At 56.0% G+C, this 13,368-nt stretch overlaps 1 protein-coding gene and 1 long non-coding RNA gene across 2 annotated transcripts; one reads left to right on the forward strand and one right to left on the reverse strand.

Annotated features, from left to right (window-relative positions):
• Positions 1-2,763: 2,763 nt before the first annotated feature.
• On the reverse strand, positions 2,764-6,913 carry MEX3B (mex-3 RNA binding family member B). Its single transcript, XM_046654207.1, has 2 exons — positions 6,308-6,913; positions 2,764-5,510 (listed from the first exon to the last, which is right to left on the reverse strand). Exons 1-2 carry the CDS (start codon positions 6,594-6,596, stop codon positions 4,063-4,065), a joined length of 1,737 nt encoding a protein of 578 aa, XP_046510163.1. The 5' UTR covers positions 6,597-6,913; the 3' UTR covers positions 2,764-4,062.
• Positions 6,914-8,047: 1,134 nt separating this feature from the next.
• LOC124235798 (uncharacterized) lies at positions 8,048-13,049 on the forward strand. The gene is made up of 3 exons (XR_006887569.1): positions 8,048-9,723; positions 10,329-10,687; positions 12,095-13,049. It is a non-coding gene; the product is annotated as an uncharacterized LOC124235798 (long non-coding RNA).
• The last annotated feature ends 319 nt before the right edge of the window (positions 13,050-13,368 follow it).

Here is a 13,368-nt window from a genome sequence, read left to right on the forward strand (position 1 = left end):
TCAGTAAGCTGCTTCATCACTGGCGTCCACGGGGCCAAGTGAGGGATGTTTAACTCTGCCTCCCTTTCCCCGTCCTGGACAGCAGGTTGGCCTTGACAGTGTGGGGAGAGAGCCTCCAGCACTGTAAGTGTCACCGGGAGGGGAGGCGGCAGGTCAGGCTTTGACCAGGTCAGGGGAGAGAGGAGGGCAAAAGGGAGGCGGCGGGAGTCAGCATTAGAAGGGCCCTTGCTCCCCAGCCAGGGAGGGAAAGACGCTCTTAAGGTGAGAAACAGTGGGTGTAGCCAATATAATCCCGTCTCTTCCCAAGTTACCTCGCCCCCGTAAAGCTCTAAGACAATTACCACCAGCATTACACTGGCCAGCGGGCTCAAAACCCCTTGAAACGGGGCAAATTTGTTCACATTTCCTGGAAAGATAAGGTTTAAGAGATACAAGCTGTGGATCCCCCTGTGCCTGAAATTCACTGATGATAAGAGGGCTTTTCCCAAGCGCCACTTTGAGTAGGTTACGGGGACCCACGAAACAGGGAGAGAAGAGTGAGCTGCTGGCACAGATCGTTTCCAGAATTTCTCCATGAATTCATCTCACAGCCATGGGCAGCCTGACAAGACGGAAAGAGTGTGAGCTGGAGCTGGAAAACCCAGGTCTGAGTCTGGGGGACTGCCCTTTGAATATTTGGGCAAATCGGCGGGGGGCGGGGGCCAAAATCACCCCCAGCTGAGAACCACTGGTCTCCATAAAGAAAGAGACGTGGAACAGCGATTAGAGGAGAGACGCCTGTTAGCTGGCTTCTTGCTCCTGCACAAAGACGATCTCAGAGGGCACAGAAGGAGAAAGGGATGCTGCTGGCAGCTGTGGGGCATAAATGTGGCACCTCTCACCCCTCTAACTGTTACCTCCACAGCCAGGGACCACCTCCACAGTTGTCATTTGGGGAGCCTGGGGATGGGACAAAGGCTTGCCTTGGATCAAAAGCTAATGCCACCTAGTACCACATGAGATGTGCCCGCGTCTCTGCAGGTGACAAGGGCCTGCTCTGCGGGGGAGACCAATGGTAGACGGCTCTCTCTCCTCTCCAGGAGCCTAGTTTTATTGATAATATATCCAAAAGTTTCATGTCAACAAAGGGGACCTCTCACAGCAAAGAAACACAAGCCATCCAAGGGTACGTCAGCAGCCTCAAAATTGGATCTTTTCTCATTTTCCAAAGCAGCATATGGACCACAAGAAATCTCAATGTGTAAGAGTCCCTGAGAAACTCAGCAATCAAGGCTTTGAGTTCTCTTTGCCTTCTCCACCATCATTCCGCCAAAGCAGAAGAGCAAAGTCACATGACTAAAGAAGAACGTGTAAAAAGAACCTCTGTTCTGTTCTGGGCGTTTCCGATCAGCTGAAGGGAAGGTGGAACTGGGCTCTGTCACGCTGCTCCTTACCAGACCTCAGCAAACCCCAGCCAGTCCTTGACGGAGAAGAGAAGGAGGCAAACACTGCCTGGGAAGGTTCCAGAGTTGAAGACAACACCAGAAATTTCCCAAGCGGAGCCACTCCTTTTTCTCCTCTCACCTACCTCCTGCCTGTACACAGCATCCTTTAAACCAAGCGAATCAGGAGCTATGATGCACACAGTGACTAAATTTCCAGACAAACAAAAACATTGGGGAAAAGAGGAGCCACCAACATATCTTTTAGCCTTCTCTTTGGACTCACCTGCTAAATGTCACCCCTCAGCACAGAGTCAAATAAAAGCCCGCCACAGGCCAGGCAGACCATCCTCCTGGGGCAGCCCAGCCGGGAAGTTTGCTGGAAATTCGGTGGTGTGGTCTGGTCATCCCTAAATGCTCTCTGGAAGGCAGAGTTCAGGTCAAGGGAAAGCACGCCGCTCCATCCCCTGACAAAGCCCCACAGCCAGGCGGGCGCAGGTGCAGCCTGCCGAAAGCAAACACAAACTTCTCTCAAACAACAACAAACGGTTGACACCCGCAGCCTGTCAACACCAATTAGCCTGCCCTGCCAGCAGAAGCCTGTTAAGAACAGCGCTCCAATCCAGCGGGCTCCACCACAAGCAGAAACTGTCCTCCCACGGCTTCGGCTTCCCCGGAGGAAGTGACCCTCAACAGGACCCACCCCAGCAAGCACAGCTCTCAGGCCTCTCCACTTAGGGAAGCCCGCCTGGTGGCTGGGGTAAGACTCTCCCAGGACCTCGCACTTTTGCTTTCACACGCTTCTTCCTCCACAACAATCATAATAAAAGTTATTTTTAATGTAACTTTAAATACTTTAATATTTTATTTTCTTAATGTTTTAGACAAATTTTAACAGGTTTTTCTGGGCCTGAAAAGTAAAATATTCCCTTTGAATGTTTTCATTTCCTTTGGGTTTTTTTTTTTCCTTCTAATTTTAAAAGAAATTAAATGTTTTCCTGGGCCTCTAAAGGCATCATGAGCCCCAGGCAGTGTGCCCACTACTTCTAATGGAGAAGTAAGCCCTGATCCAGCAGAAATTGTCAACTTTTTAAAAATATTGTTTCCCACGGCCTGTATATTCCACCAAACCCAACTCTGGCCTCGCGAAAGTCCGTCCTATAGATAAAATACGGACATGATACACCCTGAAGGTCTATACTCAACTCATCACTTTAAGACAGATCCTTGCGCAGGTAGACGCCAAGGGGCCGAGAAAAAAATCAAGTCACCACACAAAATCGATTTTCTTCAATATTTTATTTATATAGAAATACTTAAAAAATGAAGTAGCACCATTACTTAAGTTTTACCTTTATTATGTAGAACTTTAAATGTCAGAAAAATAAAACTCTTGATACAATTTCAAATCTTGTCTCAGCAAATATAATATTAGTATTTGACCATGAGGTTAAAGGCCCCTTATCATAAAATAAAATATACTTTGTTTTTTAAACTTTGCTCAGTAAAGTACATTTAAGCTCAAGTAACGTCACCTACATATACATAAACGAGTGGTAAACAAATGTATTAAAATAGAAATACTAAAACTAGAGTGGTGCAACAGAATTGTTGTAACTTGCACTGAATTCTATTTATACAAATGTTAGAAAGCATCAACAGTTCCTTTTGACATGTTTTTACATCTCCGTTTTTTTGTAATAATATAGAATAAAATATGCTTTATATCACTGAATAGAAAATATGCTGGGTGAAGCAGACGTAGAAGATTTGTCTGAACCTATAAAATCTCCATCCCAACAGAATACTGTTCAAAACATTACACATTTTATGGTTTGTCACAATTGTGTGATTATTAAAATAATACAGTGTTCTTTGCCATAAGGCCATACTAAAATAAAAAGATTTAACCCAGCTACAAAAAAGTTCACTGAACTTAAATTAAAATACTTGTAAACATCTTTGCAATATGAAATATAATTTTTCAAGTCAAAAAAGAATAAAATACTTCAATCTGTATTAATGCAATTTCTCTTTAAAACTTTTAAATGTTTTTAATATATAAGAGATATGTTACAGTTTCTTTAACTTTAATAAAGCTGCAGTATCCTGGTTTCACAGGAACTCCTGGCCCTTCCACGAACATTCAAAAAGGATCCACCGCGTTCTGTAATAAGCATGGTAGGAACGCAGCCACAAGGGGACACACTACACAGTCCACACAACCCATACACTATTATCATCATCTTCATAATAATTACTGTCCATTTTTTTCCTACTTTAAGAAAATGGAACACTTATGGGGTTTTCTTCTTTTGGGAGCTTCCTATTGGGTACAGTGTAAAAACTATCATCACTAGAATGTCGCCTTCCTATTATCTATAGAGCATGCAATCGGGTGGTTCACAGGCTCCCTAGGCCGCAGTACTCTCGATGCAGATATCCTGGCAAGTTCCTTCGTTTAAAAATTAAATTTTAAAAATGAGCGGATACTACAGCTTTCCAAGCTCCTCTGGGATCTCAGAGTGCGAGCAGGGGAGGAGGAGGAGGTGGGGCACCAAGGAGGCAGCGGCGCTGAGGAGCGAGGACCGGGCGAGGGGTCTCCCCTCCCTCGCGCGGGGCGCGCAGGCGCGCGCTGCCTTCAGGAGAAGATGCGGATGGCCTGAGTGACCGCCGCGTGGCAGACCGGGCACTCGGGCTCGCTCTTCTCGCAGATGCGGTTTGCGCACTCCATGCAGAAGAGGTTGTGGCCGCAGGGCACTAGCGCGGCGATCACTTCGCTCTCGAAGCACACGGAGCAATCGCGGCTGCCCTTCCGCCGCAACCCGGAGGAGGAGGAGGAAGAGCTGGAGGAGGAGCTGGACGACGACGAGGAGCCTGACGTGTCCGAAGGCTGCAGGCCGGGCAGCTGCGACCCCAGCCCGTTGGCAAAGGCGGCGTAGGCCAGGCCCCCTCCGCCCGGGTCGCTGCGGACCCGGCGAGCCAGGTGGTGCTCGCCCGCCCCCGGGGCCATGTGCAAGGGCGGGGACAAGCGAGGGCAGCTGGTGCCCGGGTGCAACCGACGGTGCACCAGCAGCCCCAGGTTGGCGTTGGAGGGCGCGCCGGCGCCGCCCCCAGGAAAGACCACTGAGGAGGACGAAGCGGACGAAGACGCAGAAGAAGAGCAGGAAGAGGACGCGGGAGCTGCAGGTCCGCCTCCCGGGGACCGCTCGAACTGGGCCCAGAGAAGAGGCGCCCCAGGCGGGGGAGCAGGAGCCGGGTCGAAGGTGGGCTGTAGCTCCGGACAACCGTCGGGGGAAGGCACGGAAGCTTCCCCCGCTGCGTAGGTGTATCCATTGCCGTTGTTGTTGTTTCCGTTGTGCGAAAAGTTGAGCGCCGGGCTGGGGGGACTGTAGTCCGCCAGGCGCGGGGTGGCGGCTGCGCTGCCGCCGGTCCCCCCGCCGAAGTAAGAGTCTGTGGAGGCGCTGCCGAGCGAGCTGGAGCTGTCGTTGCGGTAGCTACAGAAGGGCTTGCGGCCTGGGGTGGGCGTGATGCTGGGGGTGGGCTTGCTCCACAGGCTGCCTGGGCCGGACCCGCCGGACCCATGGTGCAGATCGAAGCCCACATCCGTGCCGTTGGCGTGGAAGTCGTTCTCGTCTGTGAGCTCAATGATGCCGCCCGTGCGCAGGGCGATGTGCGCCTCGATCTCCTCGCGCGCGCGGTCCACGTTCTCTGGCATGCCGGTCACCTCGAACACCGGCTCCTTGTCGCGGCTGGGCGTCACGATGTACGTGTGCGTCTGCTGTTGGATGCGCTTGATCGTGGCGCCCTTGGGCCCCACCACGAGCCCTACCACGCGGTAGGGCACCCGCACCTGGATCGTGGTCTGCCCAGGCAGGTTGGGCGGCCCGGGCACTGCGCCGTTGAGCGCCGTGTTCTTATTCCGCGAGGCGCGGATCATGGAGAAGTGCTCGGCGGCAGAGATGATCTCCCTCCGAGCCATGGCCACATCCTCCTTCCTGCCCGTCACAACAAAGACAGGCTCCTCCCCGCGAACCGGGGTCTTGATGTAAGTGTTGGTCTTCGCCCGCAGCGCTTTGATTTTACAACCTGCGAGTCAGGGTGCAGGGGAGGGAGTGGGAGAGAGAGACAGACACGCCCATCATCCCGGGGTAACCGCAGAGACCTGGGACAGCCCGCGACGGCAGGACACGCGATGGGCGGAGAGGGGGCGGCTCCCTCGCTGACCCCGGGCCGCGCCACGGGCTGGGAAGCGGTTCTACCCGCGAGGCGCTCGAGGAACAGCCCAGCCCTCCCCCGAGGACTGCAGTAGTCCCGAGTCAAACCCGAGGCTCCCAGAAAAAGTCCGCTGGGGAGATGCGGCTGGGACCCAGCGGGGCGCGCCGTCCGCCCTGACACGCGGCGAAGGGGGTTCAGGGAAGCCGGCCGGAGCCGCGAGCCCCCAGCGCGGGGGGCGGGTGGGAAGGGAGGGCAGGCCCGGGACCCATTGTTCCTCCTCTGGGCTCCATTCCGCTTTGCAGAAATCCAGAACCCTCCTCCCATCCGACACTCTCTCCTCCTCCTCCGCTCCCGAAGGACCGATCAAAGGCCCCCTCCCCCAAGCATCTCGTATTTAAATTGCATTTCCCAGGGTGGGCTGGGCAGGGGGCCCTCCGGGAGCAGGCAGTGTTCTTAGCAGGATACAGTGCACCCCGCCGCGGCCGCGCGCGGCTCTGGGACGCAGCCCGGCTGCACTTTCTTTGTCTGGGGCGCCGGCCCATCGCGCGGCTCTTCCTCCCTCCTCTAGGCTCCCCTGCGCCGCGTATCTCGATCCCTCTCGCTTCCTCACCGCGGGGCGGTGGCCCGAGACCCCCTCCCCTGCAGCTCCCCATCCCTGCGGGACCCACCTTGTCGCCCCACGATCTCGGCGACATGCTCGGAACTGGGCACCGGCACGCACTCGGTCATGTTCACGCTCTTCTTGCGCGGCTCACTGTCGTATAGAGAGGCGCCCTCGTCACTGTCCAGCCCCAGAAGGGAGAGCTGGTCGAGCGCGAGCTGCAGGGCTCTCTGGTCATCTAGGGTCTCTCCCCCGCCGCCGCCGCCGCCGCCGCCGCCGCCGCCGCCGCCGCCGCTGCCGCCCCCTCCGCCGCCGCTGCCGTTGCGCTCCAGGTCTGCAAACAGCGAGCTGGGCATCGCTCCGCCGTGCGCGCCGCGCCCCCGCCGGCCCTCGGCTCGGCGGCGAGGAGCTGCGGCCACAAAGGCAGCCGGGAAGCGAGTGGTCAGGGGCGGGGAGGCAGGCCGGCTGCAGAGGGCTCCGTTGCTCCTTTCTCGGCGCCGAGAGGAGTGGTTCGCTCCGTACGGTCCGCGCCGGGCAGTGGCTGCAGGAGCCCCTGCCTGGGTCCCCACCCCAGATCTGCCGGCGGGTGGGGTGGGGGCAGAGCTCGAGCGGCAGCCGCGCGTGCCCCCGAGTGCCCGGCTGGCTGGCCACAATGCCGAGCGAGAAGCGAGCAGGCGAGCGACAGCAGCGTTTCTTTAAGGAGCCCCTCCCCAGCTCCTCCACTCCCTCCCTCCCGCCCGCCCGCCCGCCCTCACTCAGCGCTTTTTCCTCCTCTCCTCCCCGCCTCTTGACTGAGCCTCTGCAGCCAGACTGCTCCGGAGGGGGACGAGGGAGGCGCAACGTCACCGGCGGGAGCTGACACTACAATGCTACTGACACTATCGCTGGGGGAGGCGATTGGCGCGCGCCGGGCCGGGGGCGGGCGGAGGCCGCTGGCTGAGCGAGCGGAGCTCCAGCGCCCCCGCCCCGCGCTCGCCGCAGCCCGCCCAGTCCTCCGCCCGGCCGCGCCCCTCCCCCGCCGCCGCGAACGCCTCTCTTTGTTGTCTAATGCGGGACCGGCAGGCTCGGGACACTTGCTCGCACCCATCAACCGAGGACAGGTACTGTCCCCAGGTCTCCTCCCTCGCCTGACTCCGAAAAGGAAACGCGCCCAACTCGGATGCCAGGGGCCCGGCTCTGAGAGAGCGGTCCTTAGAAAGTCCCGTTAGTGTCCCCAAATAAGCCACCCCTAGGGCCAAAGGTGCCACCGGGAGAAGGGTCTATTGTGTGCCCAACAGGGCGGTCCGAGCCCTCGGACACGGAAAGCAAGACTCGAGGCACTGGTGCGCGGGGGCAAAGCGGCTCCCGGCGCGGGCTGCCCACCTGCGCGGGAGCGCACGAGACACAAAGGCACACGCCCGCCCGCATCGCCACTCGCGCGCACGCGCCCGCAATTCTGTCCCCTTGGGCAGCGCTTCACCCGACCAGGCCTGAAACTGCGGCTCAGAAAGCCAGACCCCGGCTGCGGCGCGGGTCTGGCCCGCCCAGCTGCGGGCGACCTCCGGAATGCGCGGCGCCGGGGTCCTACACACCCCGCGCGCCCGCGGAGCCCCCGCGGGCGGTAACACGCGCACCGGCGCCGCGCAGCCCCGCGGAGAGGCCGGCTGCAGCTCCCGAGGCGGCGGGGACGAGCGCGTCCCGCCCTCCCCGCGCCGGGCATGCGCCGTGCGCGCGAAGACGGGCCCTTTAAGGCGGCGGCGGAGCGCGCAGCCCCGCCCCGGCCCCGGCCCCAGCCCGCCCCGCCGGCCGAGTGCGCTCGTCGCCCGCCGCGCTCCGGGCGCTCGAGGAGGACGGCGCGGGGAGGGCGCGCGGCTGGGGGGAGCGCACGGGGGCCCGTGCTCCGGGTGCCCTGGGAGGCGCACGGGCCGGCCGGGCGCGGCGGGCGCGCCACCTCCTGGGGCACCAGGGGCGCTTCCGCGCTCGGTCAGGAAGGAGGCTCAGAAAGCGGCCGGGCGGGACGCTGCCCCCGTGCGCCGCCCCGTCCCCTTCGCGGGTGCCCTCCTCCGCCAGCCGGGCGGACGCCCCTCGGGCCCGCGCGCTCCGCTCCTTTGTTCGGGGGCCGTTCCGCACAGCGGCCGGGGCGGCGGGCGTCGAGACGGCCAGGGTCCGGGCGGCGGGGCGCCTGGCGGGGACAATGAGGCCGTGCGGCCGCGCGCGCGGAGGGTTTCCTCCGGGTCCTCGCGGTGCCGGGGGCGAGCCCGGGGCTGGAAGGCAGGGGCCTCCCGGGTGCTCCCCGCGTGGTCCGGGAAGAGCGAGCGAGCGCCGGAGCCTCGGCTTGCTTTCCTGGGGAGCCATCCCCGCCCCGCCCGGCCCCTGGGTTCAGGGGCTCCACTGTGACAATGGACGGGAGCGCGCTTGGTCGTCAGCGGACAGTTACGGGAGCGCCAGGCGCACGCCCGTCCCCGCCCCGCCCGCTCACCTGGAGCTGTCAGGGGAAGAGGTGCTGATTACTTCCTTGGGGAGATGAGGCTCGCCAGCCTTACAACGGTTATTTCCTCAGGATGTTTACGTCAGCTCCCCGAGCCTGGGGTTTGTTTTCTTCAAAGGGAAGGTTTGACGGAGGGGCCTGGGGTGGGAGCGCTGAGTCCTCCTAGAGAGCCACCCCCTAGAGCTCCCATACAGAATTTTTTGACCTGGTTTATGGACTCAAGTCCAACTAATTCGAGAATGAGGAGGGAGTGCCCTTGGGGATTCCTGCCCGGATGGAGGGCTCCGAGTGAAGGATCCTGCTTTACTCCTGCAGAGGGGGCGCAGCCTGGGCCCCCACTCAGGGCCTGTGGACACCAAGGCAGGAGGGAGAAGGCTCCCCAGGCCTCAGCGTTTGCATCTTGCCGACACAACAGGCCACTTTCTGGCCTCTCAGCTCTGTGTCTAGGAATTTAGTAGCCTCCCGATCGGGCCAACTGAGGGGTTTTTCCCAAACAACACGCTGGAGGTAAAGTTTCACCACTCCTGAGGCCTGTAGACGGGTAAAGGGGGCCTCCCCGCGGGGGAACAGGCCTGCCATCCATCCTCCCCTCCAGCCTGCGGTGCTGGACTTCAGGTGGTTGATCAGAAGCCTGTTGAGAGGGTTGGGTGCTTCAGAGGCCCCCGGAGCATGGGGCTCATTCCCAGGTGGGTAAACGCAACACTTTGCGGAAGTGACATGTTTAATGTCTTTCTTCCCTACTAGATGGTGGAGGCAGAGCTGTGCCTGCAGGTGACTGCAGACGTTCAGTGAATCACACGTCTTAGCCACATGAAGGATCAGCTACAGCTCTGAGCCGAGGAGTGCACAGGAAGCTGCCTGCCCTGAGGGGCCCAAGTGCCCTGCGGCTCAGGTCGCCCTCCACAGACCAGAAGGCCTCAGCAAACCTGCAGAGATCAGCGTGGTCTTCTGAAGACATCCGTGGAGTCGAAGGCCCTCCTGCGAGGCCAGGAGGGTGATGATTATGGTGAAGAGAGGTATGATGTTGGATGGATCTGGGTGCCAGTCCCGGCGCTGTGAAAAAGGCTGGTCTCCAGCTCCCCACGGCCCTCGGGGTGGTTTAGCAGATGGATGCTGATGGTGAAAGGGAACTCGTTGTAGGTTGCAGAGTCTCAAGCAAATGTATGGGTACAAATGTGAGCTCTACCCACAGTCACGTCTCGTCTTCCCCACTTGTGTCCAGTGCTCACTGGGCACGGTATTTTCTGATGCTTGAATGCTATCATTAAAGTAACGATCTGGACATTTTAATTCTCAATTAAGCTTTCAATAAGCCAAGACATCATAAAACTTGCAAAGTCCAGTTCTGTTTTTAAATAGATGATACAGCCAACCCCATAGCTTCTGTTAGACTTTCCCAGGCTCCTTTAGGACCCCAGAGCTTAACTGCTTTTCCTGACACAGGACATGTTCCCTAAGGACTTCCCCGATGTAGCCATATTATTTTTTCATTAGCACAAGAAAGAAGCTTCCTGAGTGTGGCCTGGTAATATTATAGAGAATTTCAGTTGTGATAAAATAAGATAAAGTCACGCAGAAACAACCAAGATTAACTATGAAACCACCTTTGACTTGTTTCCAGAGGCCTCAAACTATTTTGCACACATCTTGCTTACTTTTGCAAAGTGAATAGCTGGCAAAAGAAACTAAAATCCTCATGGGAACACCAGCGCACCCTGTGTCAACTCGTTGAACATTCCCCGAGCACCTGCACGCTGTGTCACAGGCACAGCAGAACGTGCTGATGACACAGAAGTGGACGAGGCAGAAGGCGCCTTCCCCTGGAACCCTGGTCACGTCCAAACCCGGCCACACAGCAGGCTGAGTGCCCAAAGAGGGTCCTGGGAAGATTTCCCAGTCGTGCTTCCCAAGAATGAGGAGTGAGAATTAACTGAGCCCAGTGCCTAGCGTGGAATCAGCATCGTGTCTAGTAGGAACTCGGTGAGTGTTTAGTAAATGAACCAGTGAGCCAGGTCAGAAAGGCTCGAGGTGCGGTTTTCTTGTCTTTACATGAATAACAGTCTCTGAGAAGTGGCTCAGATGACTTCAGCCATGAGGACATGATGCTGAGTAATAATAGTAACCCAGGTGACATTTATGAAGCACTCGCCTGCCGGGCAGTTTACCAAATGCTTTATGAGGCTGCATCTCATTCAGTTCTCTGAACTACTGAGGGAGGTGCTCCTGTTAGCCCCATCTTACAGAGGAAAATGAGGTGGGTCACTCGCCCAAGCCAAGGCAGCTGTGCCTTGAAGCAGGTGACACCAAGCTTTAGGGCCCCTCACTTGCACCGCAGTTTCAGGGCCCTGGGAGGGGTCCCGGCAGTTTAGTTACAGGACCACGTGTTTCAGTAAAATTCTCAAGAGCAAGGTTTTTATTCTTTTCCTTAGGGAGAACCCCCAAAATGACAGAACCTTGAGGCCCAACAAATCTTAGATCCCCTGTTGTGCCCAAGGTCACTCAGCTGGTGACTGACCCGGTCTGTGATCTTCCCCAGCCCCGAGTTCTTCCGTCTCTGAGCTATGATCCTCGGCTGGAAGCTGGAAGCATTTCCAGCCCTGCTTCTCCGCGGGGCTGTGAGCAAAGACTCGAAAGCACTTTCCTTCTTGATGTCCTGTTGTGTTGTCTTTGCATTGTTAACCTGTATGTGACATGTAACACATAGAGCACACATTTTTAAGACTATTTTAATAATATGGGAAATGCTCTCCTTATGTTTAGTGAACAAAAAAGGAGATAAGGAGAGTGTGTGTGTCACTAAACACTCAGTAAGCATTAGAAAAAGCAAACGGAGAGGTTAGAAAGAAATCAAAATTTTAACTATGGTTATTCTTTAAGTGGTGGAATCACAATTTTATTTTCATTTTACTTTTCTGTATGTTTCAAGTTCTGACCAGACCTTTTTCTCAATTTTTAAAAATAATACGTGCTTAGGTTAAAAATTAATGCTAAAAGGCTTAATAAAATAAAAAGCACCCCATCCTTGCTGTAGGTAGAGGAAAAAAAGCTAAAACTAGTCCCAGCACACATCTTTATTAAAGCTTCTGGAATTAGAAGAGTAGAGATGGAGAAAGTTTCATAAATTTTATTAAATAGGCCTTTAAAGTAGCTTGACTTCTAAAATTTAAACATGACTTAGTTAATAATCAGTAATAACCATTCCACAATATCAGAAAGGAGTAAGAACAAGAGAAAGTACTTTAAAAATCTCTCAGAGACGTGGGGAGTCGGGGAGCCTGGAACCCCGTCTTCAGGCAGGAAGTGCTCTTTCTGCTCTCTGAGCAGAGAAGCAGCAGATTGGTGGAATTCAAGCAATTCTTCCATTGAATCCCCTTCTTTTTCCCAAAGTTGTAGGTTGAACCCCTATCTAGGAAGCTGGCGAAAACCATAGAAGGTTAGACTCTCAAGATGGTGGAGAGCGTGTGGCCACCTGACAGCGAGCACACAGAAGGCCAGCAACAGGGTGCGGCCGACCAGACACCAAGTGCTGGTCCTCAGCGGAGCCGGGCTGGGGGCCGGGGCTCTGACCTGCATGAAGAGCTCTGCTCTTGCACAGTGTGAGGAGACCTGGGACTGCCTAGTGAGCCCCTCCCTGTTCCACAGGGTAAGCACAGGGCAGTCCCACTGTCAGAGTTGCCAGGTCAAAGCGGGGAGGACCCCTACACCTGCTCCCAAATCTGGGCAGAGCATGAGGAAGGACAGCGAGCCCCGCTCGCCTCCCCCCCAGGCTCCTCCCCTGACCTGGACAGTGCCCCTTGGTGAAGGCGCTGTCTCAGAGCCACGTGTCGCTGCTTGGGGGAGACGGGTGAGGCCCAGCAGCAAAGGTCCAGCCACAGCCATGCTGTCTGCTCTAGAGGGACTGCCGTATGTGGAAATAAAACAAGGGGAACCGTGTGCATTGGCGACGACACAAGTCAGTCACAGTGACCTGGGTCGTTGGTCATCCCAGTCTCACAGTGTACCCATAGGTCTTGCTGTCATTTCTATTACATAAATTGACTGCCCAAGGTCACATTTCCAGGAAAATTTGGAACTAGGATTAGAATCCAGTGACTCTAGAATCCAAGCTCCAGCCAACCTTCTCAAACAGAAGTCTGTCCAGGAAAAGACAGCCAGGGTTGGGAAAACACTCAAAATTACGACGTGAGAGAAACAACGGAAGGGACTCTGACTCTCCTGACAGAGGAAAGTCTTGGGGTAAAATGTGTTCCTCAGAGTTGAGAATGACAAACAGACTTGAAACAACAGTAATGAGTTAAATAAAATAAAAGATAAAGTGTGCTGAGAAATACAGTTTAAAAAATCAGAAGTGGGAGGGGATGGGGCCAGCCTGGTGGTGTAGCAGTTGGGTTCGCACGCTCTGCTTTGGCGACCCAGGGTTCACCAGTTTGGATCCCGGGTGAGGACTTAGGCAGCTTGTCAAGCCACACTGTGGCAGGCGTCGCACATGTTAAATGGAGGATCATGGGCGTGGATGTTAGCTCAGGGCCAGTCTTCCTCAGCAAAAAAAAAAAAAGGGAGGAGAATTAGCAGTGGATGTTAGCTCAGGGCGAATCTTCCTCAAAAAATAATTAATAAATAATAATTAAAAATAAAAGTGGGAGGGGACAATGAGAAATGGA

Source organism: Equus quagga, chromosome 2 (assembly GCF_021613505.1).
Source record: "Equus quagga isolate Etosha38 chromosome 2, UCLA_HA_Equagga_1.0, whole genome shotgun sequence".
Classification (NCBI taxonomy): Eukaryota; Metazoa; Chordata; class Mammalia; order Perissodactyla; family Equidae; genus Equus; species Equus quagga.